This window comes from Zonotrichia leucophrys, chromosome 3 (genome assembly GCF_028769735.1).
Source record: "Zonotrichia leucophrys gambelii isolate GWCS_2022_RI chromosome 3, RI_Zleu_2.0, whole genome shotgun sequence".
NCBI classification, from domain to species: domain Eukaryota; kingdom Metazoa; phylum Chordata; class Aves; order Passeriformes; family Passerellidae; genus Zonotrichia; species Zonotrichia leucophrys.
The window spans coordinates 112,473,427-112,493,634 of NC_088172.1; the positions used below are offsets into that span (position 1 = coordinate 112,473,427).

The 20,208-nt window shown below is 47.3% G+C and overlaps 1 protein-coding gene across 1 annotated transcript in view; it reads right to left on the reverse strand.

Annotated features, from left to right (window-relative positions):
• Positions 1–3,514: 3,514 nt before the first annotated feature.
• RAB10 (RAB10, member RAS oncogene family) overlaps positions 3,515–20,208 on the reverse strand; it is a 52,025-nt gene continuing 35,331 nt past the window's right edge. Inside the window, exons 2-6 of the mRNA XM_064709984.1 lie at positions 18,894–18,954; positions 9,683–9,821; positions 7,672–7,761; positions 6,421–6,522; positions 3,515–3,941 (exon numbers count right to left, since the gene is read on the reverse strand). Coding sequence (XP_064566054.1) covers positions 3,858–3,941; positions 6,421–6,522; positions 7,672–7,761; positions 9,683–9,821; positions 18,894–18,954 — 476 coding nt within the window. The 3' untranslated portion in view covers positions 3,515–3,857. The remainder of the gene's footprint in view (positions 3,942–6,420; positions 6,523–7,671; positions 7,762–9,682; positions 9,822–18,893; positions 18,955–20,208) is intronic.

The window sequence follows — 20,208 nt, forward strand, 5'->3', positions numbered from 1 at the left end:
AGGGACACCATGGCAGCAGGGACACTGTAGGAACAGGGACACTGTAGGAACAAGGACACCGTGGCAGCAGGGACACTCTAGGAACAAGGACACCATGGCATTGGGGACACCATGGCAGTAGGGACACTGTGGGAACAGGGACACAGTGGCAGTAGGGACACAGTGGGAACAGGGACACTCTAGGAACAGGGACACCGTGGCAGCAGTAGGGACACTGTGGGAACAGGGACACTGTAGGAACAGGGACACTGTGGGAACAGGGACACTCTAGGAACAAGGACACTGTAGGAACAAGGACACTGTGGGAACAGGGACACTGTAGGAACAGGGACACTGTGGGAACAGGGACACTCTAGGAACAAGGACACCGTGGCAGCGGGAGGGCAGCAGCAGCAATGTGTCCTCTGCTGTCCCCAGGATTGTCCCTCACTGGGCTTTGCTGGAGGGGACATCCCCGGCCCCAGAGGCTGGCACAGGGGACAGGCTGGGGAAGGACAGTGGCACAGCACTGGGGGCTCTTGGAGAGAGCTGGAACAGCCACCCCTGACTCCCACCCAAGGCAGGGGTGCAGAACACGGGGTGGAAAAACAAAAAACCTTTCCCAAAACCACCCAAAGTCCCTCCCCAGCAGGGCCCAGAGAGACCTCACACCCCCAGGCTGGTGTCCCCTCCCCAAGGGGGCTCCACGTGGGGATGGGGCAGCCTCGGACCCCCATTGCCCTTCCCACCACCCTGCCCTGGGCAGCTTCGGGAAATGCAGCAGGAACAGCTCCACCCCAGGCAAATTCTGAAATTCTGGGGGAACTGATCCCACCTCCTCCAGGGCCGGGCTCACTCCCAGCGGAGCCAGAGGGAATTCAAGGGGCCCAGGAAGTCGCCAGTGCAAGTTTATAAAAGCTTTTATTTGCTCTTGGTACGACCAAGAATGGGACAGTGATCTTTTATACAATTTGATACAGTAAGTGGTACAAAAGAATGTGTTTTAAATAAAAAGCCAGAGTGGAGTAGCAAAAATATTAAAAGATTAAGTAAAAAATTGTCGGCATGGGAATTAATCCAAGACCTTGATGCTGTTTTATTTCCACCGTCCGAGGGCACGAAGCGCCGCGGCCACGGCCTGGGGCAGAGCCGAGCTCGGGTTTGGTTTAGCAGGACCAATTTCACGGTTTACACTTTGTTTTGGTGACCAAAGGGCAGCGCTGAGCTCCCTCCGGGGGCACGGAGGGGCTGCTGACACCTCCCGCTGCCCTTCTCTACTCCACAGGGCTGGGCTGGGTTCCAAGCACAGGTTTCACAAGCAGTTAGTCTGGAACGAGCAGGGAGTTGAGATACCAGCAGACATCAAGTTACTGCAAACTCCTCCGACATCATCGTTATTATTATTATTAATTTTAGGGGGTTTTTATCTGTTTCAGCATCGTGCTGCTCCCTCCTCCCGGCCCTGCAGCTGGAGCTTGGACAGGAACAGAAATAGACCCGATAGAAACAGCTCAGTTTTATTGACGGGGAGGGAGGGAGGGACGAGGGGGCGGCGTTGGCAGCGAGTGGCACCAGCGAGTGGCACCAGCGAGTGGCACCAGCGAGTGGCACCAGCGAGTGGCCTGGGCTCCACCTGTGCCTGCAGCGGGCACAGCGTCTACAAAGGGGGCACACACAGGGAGCCGAGCCCCTGCAAGCAAATAAAAAGCTCACGTTTAAAACAAGGATTATACAAAAAGAAAAACCACCCTTGATGTAGATTTCGCCTTTTTTTTTCCCTTTTTGATCACGTTAGAAAGTGCAGATTCAGCCGGAAGTGGCCGCACTCTGTACAACGCTGAGCCCGAGCTCACCAGCCACTCGCCTGGGAAGGGTTAACACACACATTGGGGACAAAATGCCAAATACAGAGGGACAGGGGGGGACACCTCGGTGAGGAGCCGCTCCGGACCAGGAGTTCCGTGTTAAAACACCGTCATTTCATTAGAATTCACTCAGCGTTAGCGGCTGCGGCGAGGGCGGAGCGGAGCCAGTGCCGGTGCCAGTGCCGGTGCCAGTGCCGGTGCCAGGGCCGGGGTCAGAGCCAGGCACAGGTGGGGCCCAGGGGCTCGGGGCGGCTGCTGAGTGTCCTCCCTGCCGGGACCGGGCTGGGGGCCGGGTGTGGAGCCGGGATTCGCCGCCGGGATTCGCCGCCGGGATTCACCGATGGGCTCCACCGCGGGCATCGCCGCGGATCGGCGGGATTCGCCGTGCCGGCCCTCCTGGGGCAGGCGGCCAGCAGGCGGTGACGCGCGGGACCAGGGCCACGGCCGTGACAGCGGCAAGTGGCAGGCGGCCAGCAGCGCCGGTGACAGCGGCGGGACAGGGCCAGCAGCGCCGGTGCCAGCGGCAGGAGCGGCAGGGCAGGGCCGGTGACAGCGGCAGGGCAGGGCCAGCAGCGCCAGTGCCAGCGGCTGGGCAGGGCCAGCAGGGCCGGTGCCAGCGGCAGGAGTGGCAGGGCAGGGCCAGCAGCGCCGGTGCCAGCGCAGGAGCGATGCAAACGCCGCCGCTCCATCCCGGTGGGAGCTGATCCCGCCGGGATCCGGAGTGGGGCCGGCCCGGCGCGGCCGCTGCGGACACTGGAACGTGGAAAGTTTCCAGGGAGGTAATAAATTAAACTGCCCTCTGGCTGGTTCGTTTCCTTTCCTTTCCTTCTCTTTCCATCCAGTTCCGCTCGGGCCCGGGCCGGCCCCGCAGCCCTCGGGGACCGAAGCTGGGAGCTCGTGTTAATGAACTGCTGTCAGTTTGGGGATCCATGTTATATTCATACACAGAAAGTAGACAACCACATCACCCTCCATAGAAACTAGTGCATGCAAATAACTCTTCCATATGGGGGGAAAGGCCGGGGCTACGCGGGAGGAGGAGGAGGAGGAGGAGGAGGGAACCACTAGTGACGGACAGGCCTAGGGGGGTTAGTAGGAATCTCAACATTTTTACCTCGGAAGCTAAATCAGTGCTTTGTATTAAATTTTTGGCAAACACACCGCGTTGCCATCCTTTCCATTAACACATCACACCATGGAGAAATGCAAATCAAAGCAGCATGCAGGCAAAAAAAAAAAAAAAAAAAAAAAAAAAGAAAAAAAATAAAGGAAAGAGCGGCAAAGTGAGAGAAAAAAATGGCAGCAGGAAGAGTTGGGAACGGCGGGATTGGCAAGAGGAGACAGAGCAGGTTACATGGAGTTTGCTTTTGTTTTGCACCACCCTTTGTCCTCGATGCATGACACCAACGTTACAGAAAGCAACCACTACAGAGGTCAGGACTCAATGGCACAGGGGGGATGGGATGTCTCCTGCACATGCTTCCACCAGAAAAGAGAAAAGAAAGTGAAAATAAAAGTTCCTTTTTCCACATAAGGCACAGGACAAAGAAACCCCACTCACGGACTCAAGGCGAAAATGAGTTTTTCCTGGCTCTTGCCTGATGCATCTAGAGAATATGGTGACTCAAGCACATGATCCATGACAGAAAATTCCACTGTTGTACAAAATCAATTGTTAATTCTAACCTTTATTCTTATACAATTTGCAGAAGAGAGTTGAGTATGATTGCTCTGGGGTTTAATGGCAGGAGGGACGGGACTATAATACAACCCAGACGTAGTGGTGAGCTGAGCAGGGACATGGAAATGAAGTCACGGAGATGAATTTCCTATACATGTGTTGAGAAAACTGGAGTAGGCAAAGCTGTCCTAGCCAGAAAACCAAGGGGAGGCAGGAGCTCGTTAAGATGAGGAACAAAACCATTGGTTTCAGGTTAAAAAACGGGCAGAGTGGTTTGTTTTGCAGCGAGAAAAAAGGGGCGGTGGATGGCGATTGGTGAGAGAGGAGAAGGTTCAGCAGCACTTGCTCTTCCAGCCCGTCACCCCACTGCCACTGCTGATATCTACATTTTCACTGTTGGGCTCTTTTACAGGGGTCTGCAAGGAAACAAGTGAACACAGTTAGCTGGCCCTGGAATCCCCCAGGAAAACACCCCGAGCTGGGGCTGGCATCCCCAGAGGGAACTGAGGTAACTGTGCACAAAGAGTCCTCAGAAAGGCAGGAATCCTCCCCCCAGTCCAGCACAAATGTGCAAAACCGATTTAAGGGGTTTTTCTGTTGTTTGGTTTGTTTTAAATAAATGGAAAGCTGGGAAAAAACCCAGTGCTTGAAGTGGGACCACCCCAAAGACAACTGGGACTGTTTTAGAGCCAACGCTGGGTTTGGTGGAGTAAGGAAATCCCAGCCTGCAAACACCACAAGCCGAACTCAGCTGATGTGAACTGATGACCTCCAAAACCCAGAGTTTTCATGGATAAATTTGGCTTGTTCCCTGCTCCCTGCTCCTGGGACAGCAGCTCCCAAGGAGGGACACACAAGCTCCTCCTTGTCACAGGATGGAACTTGGTGACACCAAAGCCAAAACCCCACTCCAGTGGGTTTGATCCAACACCAACATCTACTTCCAGCTGGCTGGAAAGGAACCTAAACCCTCACCACAATTCACTCTCCACATTCCTTTTTTAATTCTCTTTGTCACAGCCTTGCAAAAGAACCCCCAGGATAATGACAGAGGCCAAAAATGAAGATTTAAGGCCCAAAGGTTGGTATGGTTTGTAGCCTGACCTGTTCACCAATATTTTCACCCCATTTATCACACAAAGCTTGTCAGAAACTGATTAAGAAATGATTGAGGACTGCAGTGACAACTGGGTGACATTATCCACAGAATTATCACATAGGAGAGGGAGGCAGGGATGAGACAGGCTTGGGATGGGGTTCAATTGTGTAGGAACAGGAACAACAAGGGCCAGGGCTGGCCAAGCCATGGGTCTGGAGCTCCACAGAGTTCCCATGAGCTGCTCCTGGGCAGGAATGTTCCAGCACAGGGGCTTCTGTGTGCACTGAGCCCTTGGCCAGGGGAGAACATCCCACAGAAATGGTCCAAAAATGGATTCTGTGTGCACTGAGCCCTTGGCCAGGGGAGAACACCCCACAGAAATGGTCCCAGAGCCACACAGGGATCCAGCCCAGCTCAGTACTGGAACACCTCAGTGGCACCTGCAGGAATCTGATGGATTTTGAATTCCTGACAGAGTCAGGGCCACAGGAACAGCAGCTCTGGGCACACAGGGAGCTGCTACAGGGCACGGACACAACCCAGGGTGGCAGCAGGGCCAGGGCAGTGCCCGTCCCCTGTGCTGGCACTGCTGGGGCACCTCCAGTGCTGGGGGCAGCTCTGGGCCCCTCCTGACAGGAGAGACCTGGAGGGGCTGGGAGTGTGTTCAGGGAAGGGAACAGAGCTGGGAAGGGAATGGAGCCCCAGGAGGGGCTGAGGGAGCTGGGAAGGGAATGGAGCCCCAGGAGAGGCTGAGGGAGCTGGGAAGGGAATGGAGCCCCAGGAGAGGCTGAGGGAGCTGGGAAGGGAATGGAGCCCAGGAGAGGCTGAGGGAGCTGGGAAGGGAATGGAGCCCCAGGAGAGGCTGAGGGAGCTGGGAAGGGAATGGAGCCCCAGGAGGGGCTGAGGGAGCTGGGAAGGGAATGGAGCCCCAGGAGGGGCTGAGGGAGCTGGGAAGGGGCTCAGCCTGGAGAAAAGCAGGCTCAGGGGGGACCTTGTGGCTCTGCACAAGTCCCTGACAGGAGGGGACAGCCAGGGAACAGGGACAGGACAAGGGGAAATGGCCCAGGCTGGGCCAGGAGGGTTTAGATTGGATATAGGGAACAATCTCTTCCTGGATAGGTTGTCCATCCTTGGGGGGATTTAAAAGCCCCGTGGATGTGGCACTTGGGGACATGGATCAGTGGTGGCTCTGGCAGTGCTGGGGGATGATTTGACTTGGTGCTCTCAGCTTTTCCAGCCTCACTGATTCCATGGCTCATTAGCTCACTGCATCTCACAGGAAGAGGAGCCAACCACCGGATGATGTGGGGCAATGGAACCCCAAGGAAATGCAACAGCTGGGAGCACAGCTGGGAGGGGCAGAGCTCGTTCCTGCCCCACCCTCCACACCTGAACTCCTCCCAACAGCCCCTCACGAGCTGTCAGAGCACTGACACAGTGCAGGAAAGGAGAATTCTCTCCATGAGCTGTCAGAGCACTGACAGACACAGACAGAAAGGAGAATTCTCTCCACACCAATGGAAACATTTAACTCCAGCACAGGCACAACCACCATGAGTGTAAGGGCCAAACAAACAGGAATTTCAGTTCCTTGGCTCTGATGGATGTCACTCCCTGTAGGCAGGCCCCCTACAACAACAAAACATCAAACAAACTGCACAAGTTCAGCCCTGCTCCTTCAGGGACTGCTTTGCCTCAGCACAGCAAAGTCAAAGTGCAACAACACAGGCAAACAGCACAACAGGAGAGCTGGAATTTCAGGATATTTGTTCCCAAGGAATGCTGTGAGCACCTACCTTTCGAAGAATGTCTTCTGCTAATGTGAGGAATGCCTTCTCAATGTTTATATTTGCTTTTGCACTAGTTTCAAAAAACCTAATACCGTGCTCCCTGGCAATCTGCAGCAAACAGAGAGAGGGAGGTTAGAGAGGCTGGGGACGTTCCAGTGGTGCCACCACCACTTTGGGGTCAGCAGCTTCTATAAAGCAGGGAATACTGGGCTGGGCATGAAGCCAGGGGTGCTCCTGGGCTGTGCCAGCTCTGGGGTGGCAGCAGGGCCAGGGCAGTGCCCGTCCCCTGTGCTGGCACTGCTGGGGCACCTCCAGTGCTGGGGGCAGCTCTGGGCCCCTCCTGCCAGGAGAGACCTGGAGGGGCTGGAGCGTGTCCAGGGAAGGGAACGGAGCTGGGAAGGGAATGGAGCCCCAGGAGAGGCTGAGGGAGCTGGGAAGGGAATGGAGCCCCAGGAGGGGCTGAGGGAGCTGGGAAGGGAATGGAGCCCCAGGAGGGGCTGAGGGAGCTGGGAAGGGAATGGAGCCCCAGGAGAGGCTGAGGGAGCTGGGAAGGGGCTCAGCCTGGAGAAAAGGAGGCTCAGGGGGACCTTGTGGCTCTGCACAAGTCCTGCCAGGAGGGGACAGCCAGGGAACAGGACAGGACAAGGGGAAATGGCCTCAGGCTGGGCCAGGGCAGGCTCAGGGTGGACACAGGAGGAATTTCTGCATGGAAAGGGTGCTCAGGCCTTGGCAGGGGCTGCCCAGGGAGGTTGGCAGTGCCCATCCCTGCAGGTGTCACCTGGATGTGGCACTGGGTGCCCTGGGCTGGGCACAAGGTGGGCATTGGGCACAGCTGGGAGGGATTTTCAGCCTCAGGGATTCTGGGATTCTGTGTCTCCCTTCCAACTGGCACCAGCAGCACCAGCCAGGTGAGGTGGCTCAGAAGATTCAGAATGTCACAATTCAGAACAATTCAAATCTACTAAATAACCCCCAGTGTGTGTCTGGGCCTAAGAGGACAGACACCACACACTGTGTGACACTGTGAGAACTTTGGGGATGTCTGGGAATTTTGAGTTATCAAAGGAAGCAGAAACTGCAGCTGAGCTCACCCCATTCACGGCACTTTCTGAGCAAACATTCCCAGGATTCACATCCATCAGCTCCTGCATTCATTCCCTGGCACACCCCACTGGGGCATCCCAACCCCCTGCAGCAGGCAGAAGTCTTGGCAGAGATTTGCTGACTTGGACAAAGAAGTTTTTGTTTGCTACTCACCTGTTCACCTTTTGCTTTAGGGACAACTCTTTTATCTTCCATGTCACACTTGTTTCCTAACAGCATCCTCTCCACATCCTCGTTGGCATGCTGGAAGGACACAGGGACAGGGTTACAGGGTCACACATGTCCCCCTCACACCCAAAATATCTGCTTCCCTGTGGTGTGGCCAGGCCACCACCTGCACCTGCAACCTGGGGACATTTACAGCTGCCCTCAATGGAGCTCCATGCACTGCAGAGGCAGAGGAGCAAACTGTTAATTAACCCCAGCCTCTAATGACTTCCTAGCACTGGTTAATGGTTTTTTCCTCCCCACTTTGTCACTGCACAATGTGAGGGATGAGCCAGGGGAGAAAAAGGGATTGGGGAGGAAAACAGGGTGAGGCACAAACTGTTTTATCGTTTTCATGTGAATTGTTTTGACTTAATGACCAATCAGGGTCCAGCTATATCAGGACTCTGGCGAGAGTCATGAGTTTTTCATTAGTATCTTTTAAACCTTCTGTAAGTATCCTTTCTCTGTTCTTTAGTATAGTTTACTATAGTATTCTTTAATATGATATAATATCATTAAATAATAAATTAGCCCTCTAAGAACATGGAGTCAGAGTCATCATTCCTTCCTCCTCCAATGGGGGACCCTGAAAATACCACGCACAGGAGCTCAGGTGTGGGATGTCTGCCTCAGGTTGGGATGTTTGGATCCTGTTTGGCTCAAGTCTGGCTCAGGTTTGGGATGTCCGGCTCAGGCTGGGGGTGTTTGGCTCAGGTTTGGCTCATGTCTGGCCCCACTTTGGGGTGTTTGGCTCAGGTTTGGGATGTCTGGCTCATGTCTGGCTCAGGTGTGGGATGTCTGGCTCAGGTTTGGCTGATGTTTGGGATCTCTGGCTCATGTCTGGCTGAGGTTTGGGATGCCTGGCTCAGGTTGGAGTGTTTGGCTCATGTCTGGCCCAGGTTGGGGTGTCTGGCTCATGCTTGGCTCAGGTGTGGGATGTTTGGCTCAGGTTTGGGATATCTGGCTCAGGTTTGGGGATGTCTGGCTCATGTTTGCAGATGTCTGGCTCAGGTTTAGGGATGCCTGGCTCACATTTGGGGATGCCTGGTGCCGGTTTGGGGTGTCTGGCTCATGTCTGGCCCAGGTTTGGGGATACCTGGCTCAGGTTTGGGGTGTCTGGCTCAGGTTTGGCTGCTGTTTGGGATGGCCATCTCAGGTCTGGCTGCTGTTTGGGATGGCTATCTCAGGTTGGGCTGATGTTTGGGATGGCTATCTCAGGTTTGGGATGTCTATCTCAGGTTTGGGATGTCTATCTCAGGTTTGGGATGGCTATCTCAGGTCTGGCTGATGTTTGGGATGTCTATCTCAGGTTTGGGATGGCTATCTCAGGTTTGGGGTGTCCATCTCAGGTTTGGGGTGTCTATCTCAGGTTTGGGGTGTCCATCTCAGGTTTGGGGTGTCTATCTCAGGTTTGGGGTGTCTGTCTCAGGCTGGGCTGATGTTTGGGGTGTCTGGCTCAGGTTTGGCTGATGTTTGGGATGGCTATCTCAGGTTTGGGATGGCTATCTCAGGTTTGGGGTGTCCATCTCAGGTTTGGGGTGTCTATCTCAGGTCTGGCTGATGTTTGGGGTGTCCATCTCAGGTTTGGGGTGTCTATCTCAGGTTTGGGGTGTCCATCTCAGGTTTGGGATGTCTATCTCAGGTTTGGGATGGCTATCTCAGGTTTGGGGTGTCCATCTCAGGTTTGGCTGATGTTTGGGATGTCTATCTCAGGTTTGGGGTGTCCATCTCAGGTTTGGGGTGTCTATCTCAGGTCTGGCTGATGTTTGGGGTGTCTATCTCAGGTTTGGGATGTCTATCTCAGGTTTGGGGTGTCCATCCCAGGTTTGGGGTGTCCATCCCAGGTTTGGGGTGTCTATCTCAGGTTTGGGTGTCCATCCCAGGTTTGGGGTGTCCATCCCAGGTTTGGGGTGTCCATCCCAGTCTGTGCAGCCCGGCCAGGCGCAGCACTCACCTCGTCGATGTTCCTGAGCCACTTGCTGATGTTCTCGAAGCTCTTGGCGTTGGTGATGTCGTACACCAGCATGATGCCCATGGCGCCCCGGTAGTAGGAGGTGGTGATGGTGTGGAAGCGCTCCTGGCCCGCCGTGTCCCTGCCGAGACACCGTAGCTCAGCACCACACGCCGCGGGCTTCATGTACAATAGCTTCATTTTTTCATCGTTTTATATTTTTAATTTTTAATATTTTTATTTTAAAAAAATTTTTAAAAAAAATTTATTTGCATGGTCTTGATAAATTAAACAATTTATACACTTTTAGTAATTTTTAAATTACTAAATTTAAAATGTTATTAAATATATTTTTTTAAATTTTTAAATATATTTTTAATATATTTTTTTAAATTTTAAAATATTAAATATAATATTTTAAAATTATATTAAAACAGTGTAAATGTTATTTACACTGTTTTAATATAATTTAAAATATTTTAATTCACATAGCTTCAATATAATTTTTAAAAATTTTATTTACATAGTTCTAATACAATAAAATATTTAAATAATTTTATTATATTTTAAAATTTTTAATTTACATAGTTTTAGTATTATTTTTATATTTTTTATTTATCTAGTTTCACTATAGATTTAAAATTTTTATTTACACAGTTGTAATATAATTTTTAAAATTTTTATTTACATAGTTCTAATACAATAAAAATATTTAAATAATTTTATTATATTTTTAAATTTTTAATTTACATAGTTTTAGTATTATTTTTATATTTTTTATTTATCTAGTTTTACTATAGGTTTTAAAATGTTTATTTACACAGTTGTAATATAATTTTTAAAATTTTTATTTACATAGTTCTAATACAATAAACATATTTAAATAATTTTATTATATTTTTAAATTTTTTATTTACATAGTTTGAGCATTATTTTTATATTTTTTATTTATCTAGTTTTACTATAGATTTAAAATGTTTATTTACACAGTTGTAATATAATTTTTAAATTTTTTATTTACATAGTTCTAATACAATAAACATATTTAAATAATTTTATTATATTTTAAAACTTTCTATTTACATAGTTTTAATATTATTTTTATATTTTTTATTTATCTAGTTTTACTATAGATTTAAAATTTTTATTTACACAGTTGTAATATAATTTTTAAAATTTTTATTTACATAGTTTTAAGATAATTTTAAATAATTTTTAAGATTTTTTTCTACATGGTTTAATAATTTTTTAAAATTTTATTTACATTCTTTCAATATAATTTTAAAAATTCTTATTTACAGTTCTAATATAATTTAAAAAAAATTTACATTCCTTTAATATAATTTTAAAAATATTTAGATAGTTTTAAGATGTTTAAAAATTAATTTTAAAAATTTTTATTTACATGCTTTTAATAAATATTTAAAATTTTTATTTACATACTTTTAATATGTTTTTACTTACATAGTTGTAATATGATTTAAAAAAAATTATTTATGTAGTTGTAATCTAATTTTTTACAAATTATTTACATAGTTTTAATATAATTTTTAAATGTTCATTTACATAGTTTTATTACACTTTTAAACATTTTTATTTACGTAGTTTTATGGTAATTTTTTAAAAAATAATTTTAAAATTTTTTATTAACATAGTTCTAATAAATTTCAAACAATTTTATTTCAAAGTTGTAATATAATTTAAAAAAATTAATTTACAGAGTGGTAATATAATTTTAAAATTTTTATTTACATAGCTTTAGTATAATTTTTGAAATATTTATTTAATATTTAAGTTTTACTTTTAATCAATTTCTAAAATTTTTATTGACATGGTTTTAATAAATTTCAAAAAAATTATTTACATAGCTTTAATTTCTGAAATTTTTATTTACACAGTTATAATATAATTTTTAAAATTTTTATTTACATAGTTTTGATAATTAAAAAAATTTATATTCATAATTTAAATATAATTTTAAATATTTAGATTGTTTTAATATTATTTTTAAAACTTTTATTTACATAGTTGTAATATATTTTTTAAATTTTTATTTATGTAGTTTTAATATAATTTAGAAATATTTATTTAAATAGTTTTAATAAATGTAAAAATATTTACATAGTTGTAATAAATTTTTAATTTTTTATTTACATAGTTTTAATATAATTTAAAAATTATTTACATAGCTTTAATATAATTCAAATTTTTAAAATTTACTTTATTTACATTTTTATCTCTTTTTTATTTTAATAGTTTATATTTATAGGAATATTAGAAGATATTGTGTTTGAATTTGATTGGCTAGTAATTTAATTTATTGAAACTTATTTTATTTTGTTTATTGGTTGGTAATATTGTGTATGTTTATTAATTTTTTGCTAGTTTATACTTTTAGTTCTTTGGGAAGTGAGTGTTTTATATGGGTAGAATTTTCTTTTTTGTAGGCGTGAGTTGTTTTTTTAATAAGAATAGATTGTTATGTAAATTGATTTTTATTTTAATGATTTTTATTTAAACAGAACTTTTTAGGTTAATTGTTAATTTAGATGAAATAGTAAGGCTTGATTTTATAAGGTGTTTTTTAAATAATATTTTACTTATAAGTAACAACACATATGTCACAGAGCAGGGTGGATGCACAGACAATAACCCAACATTTTTTGAGACTCACACTTAACCCTGACAGGAATTTTGTTCTCAGCTCAGCCTGATAAAACTTTAAAACTTTCTTTTTTTTGTTGAACTTGATGCTGTAAATATAAATTCTGCAATTTCTGATCAAACTCTGTGGAACATCACTCAAGCTGTGCTGTTAAATGTTGTGTGAGCAATATTCTGAAAATTGATCATAAACATCAGTGACAGCCTGGAATTGCCATCTCCTCCTGGGGTCGCTGGATGAGATGTGGTTAAACCAGCCTGGAAGGTGGGAATGAGCTGAATATTGAGAATTAACTGGGGTGAGATGTGGTTAAACCAACCTGGGAATGAGCTGAATATTGAGAATAAACTGGGGTGAGATGTGGTTAAAGAAACCTGGGAATGAGCTGAATATTGAGAATAAACTGGGGTGAGATGTGGTTAAAGAAACCTGGGAATGAGCTGAATATTGAGAATTAACTGGGATGAGATGTGGTTAAAGAAACCTGGGAATGAGCTGAATATTGAGAATAAACTGGGATGAGATGTGGTTAAACCAGCCTGGAAGGTGGGAATGAGCTGAATATTGAGAATAAACTGGGGTGAGATGTGGTTAAAGAAACCTGGGAATGAGCTGAATATTGAGAATTAACTGGGATGAGATGTGGTTAAAGAAACCTGGGAATGAGCTGAATATTGAGAATTAACTGGGATGAGATGTGGTTAAAGAAACCTGGGAATGAGCTGAATATTGAGAATTAACTGGGATGAGATGTGGTTAAAGAAACCTGGGAATGAGCTGAATATTGAGAATAAACTGGGATGAGATGTGGTTAAACCAGCCTGGAAGGTGGGAATGAGCTGAATATTGAGAATAAACTGGGATGAGATGTGGTTAAAGAAACCTGGAAGGTGGGAATGAGCTGAATATTGAGAATAAACTGGGATGAGATGTGGTTAAACCAACCTGGGAATGAGCTGAATATTGAGAATAAACTGGGATGAGATGTGGTTAAAGAAACCTGGGAATGAGCTGAATATTGAGAATTAACTGGGATGAGATGTGGTTAAAGAAACCTGGAAGGTGAGAACTGGATGAGCTTTAAGGTCCCTTCCTACTCAGACCATTCTGGGATTCCATGAAGTAAATGGAAGGAGTTTAATTCTTTAATTGACGGCTTTCCTTCACTCAGCACAAACTCCTGCAAAATATCTCCACACATCTCCACTCACACCCTCATTATTTTCTCTCTCCCCACGTTGTGTATCCCCTTGCCAGCACCTTCCCTCCCACGCTGGAGAAGCCTGACCAGCCCCAGCAGATTTTTGGCATCTGTGATTCTCCCTCCTGCCACGGCCAGCAGCTGTCACAGGAACAATTCTGAGTGCTCTTACACCAACCTGGAGTAGGCAGCACGGAGCTGCTACTCACTGCTTGTCACATCCTACAGCTGACTCCCTGCTTAACTCCTCCACTGCTTTTTCTGGCAGCTGGAGCTCAGCTAATGGAAGAGAAGAAAGCTGGGGAGGCAAGAAGCGAAGAACCTGGAGTGTTTGCATTTTTATTTTTTTTTAAATAAATGCTATAGCTGCCCTTTCCCCTGGTTAATGGAGTCTCCATTCATTATTCAGAGATCACTCCTAATGGCTGGAGAGCAGAGCTGGCTGAGGCAGGAGGAAATGAGTTCTGGCTGTGTGGGTGCCCACGAGGGCTGGCTCCACCCTGGGCACACTGCAGGGGTGTTTGCTGCCCTGGCTCCCCAGCCCTGTGCTCAAACCTCGGTGTAGGCACACACTGGCTCACCCTCCCAGCTCCCATGGATGTGGGCAAGGATTCCTGAAAGAGCCAAGGAGAATGAAACAGAGCTGCAAAGGGAGGGAGCTCGGGTGCTCAGCTCTGTGCAGACAAAGGAGGCTGTCCTGTGGGGCTGGCGAGAGGAGATGCTCAAGGAAAGTGAAAAATCTATTTGGATTATTCTCGTGCCAACATTAAAATATGCATAAGCTGTATCGTATTAGAGGTTTAACCTGGAGAGAAAGGAATTTCTGGGACAGCTTTCCAGCTGACCTGGCAGAGACTAAAGAAACCTTAAAATGCATTATGATTTATTGATGAAAGATTTACGTGGCTGCAGCAAGATGAGATTAGATCTGATGATTTGTGAGCATCCTGCCAGTCCACGTGGCTGAAAATGAAGCTCTTCAACATATTAAAGCAAGTTAATTCCTGGCAAAATAATCCCAAGAATTTTATTAGAGTCTCACTGTTGTTACAGTGCTGCACTGGAGGGACTGGGGAACACCAGGCTGAGGATTTCCCTTCCTGAAGGGCAAAGTGTCCCTGGCTCAGCACTCCTGGCTGGATCCAGCTGGGCATGGAGGCACACCCAGCTGGGCACGGGCACCAGGGGGCTCAGGGCTGCCCAACACCCTCATGGATGGGCTGGCAGGGCATTCAGGGCACCCACAGCCACCCCATGGGTGGGAGGATGTGCTGGAGGGCAGGAATCTGGGCAGGCTGCATCCATGGAAAGGGTGCTCAGGCCTTGCAAGGGGGGTTGGCAGTGCCCATCCCTGCAGGTGGCACCTGGATGTGGCACTGAGTGCCCTGGGCTGGGCACAAGGTGGGCACTGGGCACAGCTGGACTCCATGGCCATGGAGGGATTTTCCCACCTCAGTGATCCTGGGGATCTGTGCTCTGTCAGAGTTCATGACTGGCAAATTTCAGCTTTTCTGAACAATAATCAGCCAGGAAAAAATGCACAGAATTCACAGAATCACCAGGCTGGAAGAGACCTTCATGATCACCAAGTCCAACCCATCCCCACCACCTCAATTAAACCCAGTTAATTAAACACACCCAGGGATGGGGACCCCACCACCTCCTCGCTCCCTGGCAATTCCCAAATTCCTCAAATTCTCCGATTTCCCACAATCACCAGGTTGGGAGAGACCTCCAAGATCGAGTCCAACCCAGCCCCAACACCTCAACCAACCCCTGGCCCCCAGTGCCACATCCAGGCTTTGTTCAACACACCCAGGGATGGGGATCCACCAGAACATTCCAGAACTTTCTCACCCTTGCTGTAAAGAGCTTTTTCCTGATATCCAGCCTGCATTCCCCTTTGGCTGTGTGCTCTGTGTGTCAGTGCTGCTGCAGAAGGAGCCCAGCCCCACTGAGCACGGGCACCTTTCAGGGGTGCAGGGGGTGATGGGGGCACCCCTGAATCTCCTTTGCTCCAGGCTGAGCACCCCCAGCTTCCATAATGAGAAATCCAAACCAGGAGAATTCTCCAATTGTTTTACAGGACTGCCATGCCAGAGGAACATCTTCCAGCAAACAGAATTAACCCCTAGCCATTCTAGGGCTAATTGCAGAAATTAATGAGGCTGATGGCACTGGGGAAGGGAGGTGTGTGCAGCTCTGGTCACCAGCACACACCCCAACAGCAGAACCTGCACATCCCAGGGAATTATTTCTGATATGAGCTCATTGCTGAATCAACCAAGATCCTGAGGACACTGCTCTGGCCATGTAAATGTGCTGCCAGCAGAGATGCACTGAGAGAAAAATGTTATTTTAGAGCTCTCCACACAGCTAGAGCTGCACACTGAAGACATAAAGCTGCTCCTAAAATTTGGAATCAGTCAGAAGACTGTAGGAAAACAGGCTGGCACACAAATGTCATTAAAGGCAGGAGAGCTGGAGGAGCAGCTAAGTGGGAAAAAAAAAGAAAAAATTCAATTTTTAGCTGCCAGTTCCATTCCTTTGAGGCTGTGCTTTGCCTGGAGGACAAAGCCAGCTCTGCTTTTGGTGCCTCCTGACAAGCACCTGGGCAGCCCAGAGGTTTTCCAGCTTCCATTCCCCAGTGGTTAAGGAATTCTGGAACCAGGGATTTGTGGATTTGAGAGTCCAAACCTGAGCAGGCTCTTGTGAAATCCCTTGTGAACGTGTCCATGGGCACCTGCAGCTACCCCTACATCCCATGGGGAGTTTCCCAACAAAACTTCATTTCCTGGTGTTTTCCATGTGCCACCTTCCAGCCTCAGGGCAAAACTGATGTTCTGGTGGTGAAAAAAGGCAGCAAGTTCTATCAGACCCTCCCTACCTGCTCAGGATATCCAGGATTTTCTGACACCATGAAAAACCCTCATTTTTTCAGTTGTTTTCCCTAAAAAAGTCCCTTTCTCCCCAGCAGTGCTGATCAAACCTGTGCTCTGTGGGACTGCCACCCTCACTTCCTGCCCAGGAAAATCCCATTTCATTTCTCAATGGCTCCATTATGATAATGAGTTCTGGGAACTCCAAAACCTTTTGGTTTCCATTTCAAAGCAGCTCTGAGTTCCTGAATTTGTGATATCACACTCAACACAAGTTTTAGCTCCACTGCCCTGTCCCTTTGAAGTCCTTCAGCAAAGCCAGCACCATCTTCTCCTGGATCCCTCACTCTGGTCCTTCACTCTTTCTCCTGACAGTGTGAATATTCTTCCAGCCATTCAGCACTGTAAACCCCTCCAGTTCCCAGCCTTTTTAAGTGTTTCCAGTCCCAAATGTGTATTAATTTAATTAATTAATTCCTTTCTCACAGCTCCTGGAGAGAAAGGAGTCATCACTAGTGACTGTCCCAGCAGCAATTCTCCCAAAGAGTAGCTGGAAAATAACCCAGCCAAGCAGATCCCCAGCTCTTGGACTGTTTCCACCCAGAACCTGACATGCAGTGGGAGAACCTGGATATCCTGGTGGGTCTGCCCTGGATGAGCTCATTTTTTTGCCCAGGGCTGTGTCCCACCCTGCTCCTCACAGCCCATTTCCATCTGGAGCAGCAGCAGAACTCTGATCCAGCCTGCTCCTTACAGAGCTGCACCCTGGCTTCAACAGCTCCTGAGTGTTGAGTTACTGCTCACCCCAGGCAGGTTTTAATTCAGCCTGACCTTTGTGCTCCTGCTTCAGTCCTAAATATAATTTCAGAGGTCAGTGAGGCTGTCACAGGGCCCCTTTCCACAGGCAGGAGCTGTTCTGCTGTGTGGGGTCACACCTGAAGGACAGGGACATCCAGAGGTGGCCCATGGGAATCTCCTGCAGATCCAGAGCTGCCTTTACACAGGAAATGTTCCCTAAATGCATCCCCTGCTCACTCAGCTGCTGCCCTGCATGTTCTGGGAATGTTGCACAGCTCCTGCAAGTGTGGAGCGAGTTCAAGGCAGGAGCAGTGGGGAAATGGAGATGCACTGCACAAAACACTGAGCCACTGCTGGGCAAACTCCTGCCACAGGAAAAGTGAGAAACACAACACTGAGATTTCATTTAATTTTTTTTTTTTTCTCTGTAGGAGTTTCATTTTCTGCTTCCCAAGTTTCATTTCAAATGTGCAATCTGAACCCAGCAGAAACAAGCAGCAGGTTCAGGCCACAACTTCCGGATTTTGTGACATTTAAAAGTTGCCACTGTGTAAATCTCAGCTCGCCCAACTCCACTTCCCCAAGGCACTAAATCCCCACTCTGTACAGCTTCATTACATCTTGCTCTTTATACCTAAATATCCTCATTTTTCAGTATTTTCTGGTTTTACATTTCATGATGATTTTCTTATTCAGCTTAATCATAGAGTCATGGAATGGTTTGGGTTGGAAAGGGCCTAAAAGTTCATCCTGTCCATGGCAGGGACATTTCCACTGTCCCAGGGTGTCCCAACCCCAATGCCCAGCCTGGCCTTGGGCACTGCCAGGGATCTGGGCACGCTGTGCCAGGGCCTGCCCACCCTGCCAGGGCACAATTCCTCATTCCCAGTATCCCATCCAAACCCACTTTCTGCCAGTTCTAACATTTCCTCAGGAGGGCTCCAGAAGCCTGGTTAGGATTGAAACCACTCATGATTACCCTGGGATAATAATTCTGGGGTGACTGGAAGGATCAGTGTCCCCCAAAACTGGAACTCACCCCCCTGCATGCACAGACACCAAGGTTATGGAGCCATGGGGGTGCTGTGGGTGGGACAAAAGGGACAAATCCCAGCTCAAAGCCCTGGGAGGATGCAGAGTGAGCAGGCAGAGCTCAGCCAGCCCCATGGCTGGGGCTCTCCTGGCCTGACCTGCTGCAAAGCCTCAGCTCCAAAGCACAGGAGCTCAAAGGAAGGAGCTGAGGCTCTGCCTCTTGTCAGACATCCCCACAGAGCAGCTGTGCTGCTGCCAGTGAGAACCTCTCAGAGCTGAGCATGGAAAATTCCAGCCCTGGTGCAGCCCTGGGTTGCATTTTCTTGCTGACACAAAGCAAGGCTGCGAGTCAATTTATAGTCACAGACTGGAGGCAAGTCCTAATTTAAAAATTCCAGTTTCAAACCGCTTCCCACTAAATCACAGCCTGTGAGGATGCTCTCCCCACTCAAACAGGAGGTTTGCCAGCAGCCAGCCCAGTGGTTCCAAGCACTGCTACTGCTGCACACACACACATGGAGAGGAGCTGGCCCTGTGGAACCACAGAGCACAGTGCAAACCTGCAGCCCTGAAGGGAATCCAGGAGAGCAAACCCTGCCCAGGAACACCTGCTGCTGAGGGAAGCTCTGTGTCACTCACCAGATCTGCAGCTTGATCTTCTTTCCTTGTAGTTCAACAGTTTTAATCTTGAAGTCTATCCCTAAAATAAACAAACACATAAATAAGTAATTAGTGTTTAGTTATTTTTTAAAAAAATCAATTCTACATGAACTCTGAATAGCTGGGACAGAACAGCAGAAATTTTTTCTTCTTCCACTGACTGCCAGGTAAACCTGGGATGTGCAGGGACACAGAAATGGGAAAGGAGCAGGGACAGGCACAGCCAGGGCCTCAGGACACCCAGAGCAGGAAGGACCACAGGGATCACCCAGTGCTGGCACCCAAAATGCAGCAAACTCACAACTCTGAGAGCCAAAGCTCAGAATTAAACAGGATTTGATCTGAAATATTAGAAAAGGCTTCCAAAGTTAAATGCTGAAAGCAAGAATGTGCATTGATAATTTAAAGCAGAGACAGTGTCTCACAAAGTTTAGAGTTTAAGATATAATAAAGAAGTTACAAAGGTAAACAAGTTTAGAATGCAGTACTGGAAGTCTGTGTGTCATAACATAATAAGCTAAGAAAACTGACACTGTAGCATGAGTCCATAAGAAAAAATATTTAAGCATTGTGTCAAAAACAGAAATGTCCTCATTGGCAGTGTTTTATTAGTCAATAACTGCTTAAAAAGCCCTGTAACTAAGGGTCTTGAGAACTTCTGAACCCTGCTGTAACAATGGAAGCCAAACTCACCCTTCCTGTCTATGTAAAAAATAACAACAATAACATGATCTGAAAACTCAGAAGTTCTGTTTCTAACTCACTCAAAACTCCTTAAAAACCCCCATCCAGCCCAGCTCCTGCCAGGACACCCCAACAATCCCCCTGTACCTAAGAGTGCTGTCCTGGAGCTCGGGCAGGACAAACCCAGCTCTGCCTCCCTGAGCCTCCCCAGGGCTGCACAACAGTTCAGGCCCCCCAAAGCTGGAACCAGCAAGGAAAGGAGAATGATCAGAGCTCAGCCTCCCTGTCCAGACCCATCCTGCCCATCCTTGGGTGTGGCACAGCCACAGCCAGGCCTGGCAGCAGTGCCACCGAGGCTCTGAGAGCTCAGCCGAGCACACATCATTGGAAAAGGTTTTTCTTTCAATACCAATACACAAAGTTTCAAATGCCACATGCACAGAGCTGTTAGAGCCCTCCAGGGATGGGCACTGCCAACCTCCCTGGGCAGTTCCAAGGCCTGAGCACCCTTTCCATGCAGAAATTCCTCCTGGTGCCCACCCTGAGCCTGCCCTGAGCCCATTTCCCCTTGTCCAAGCAGCTGCTGCAGGGCAGAGACCTGGGGGCTCCT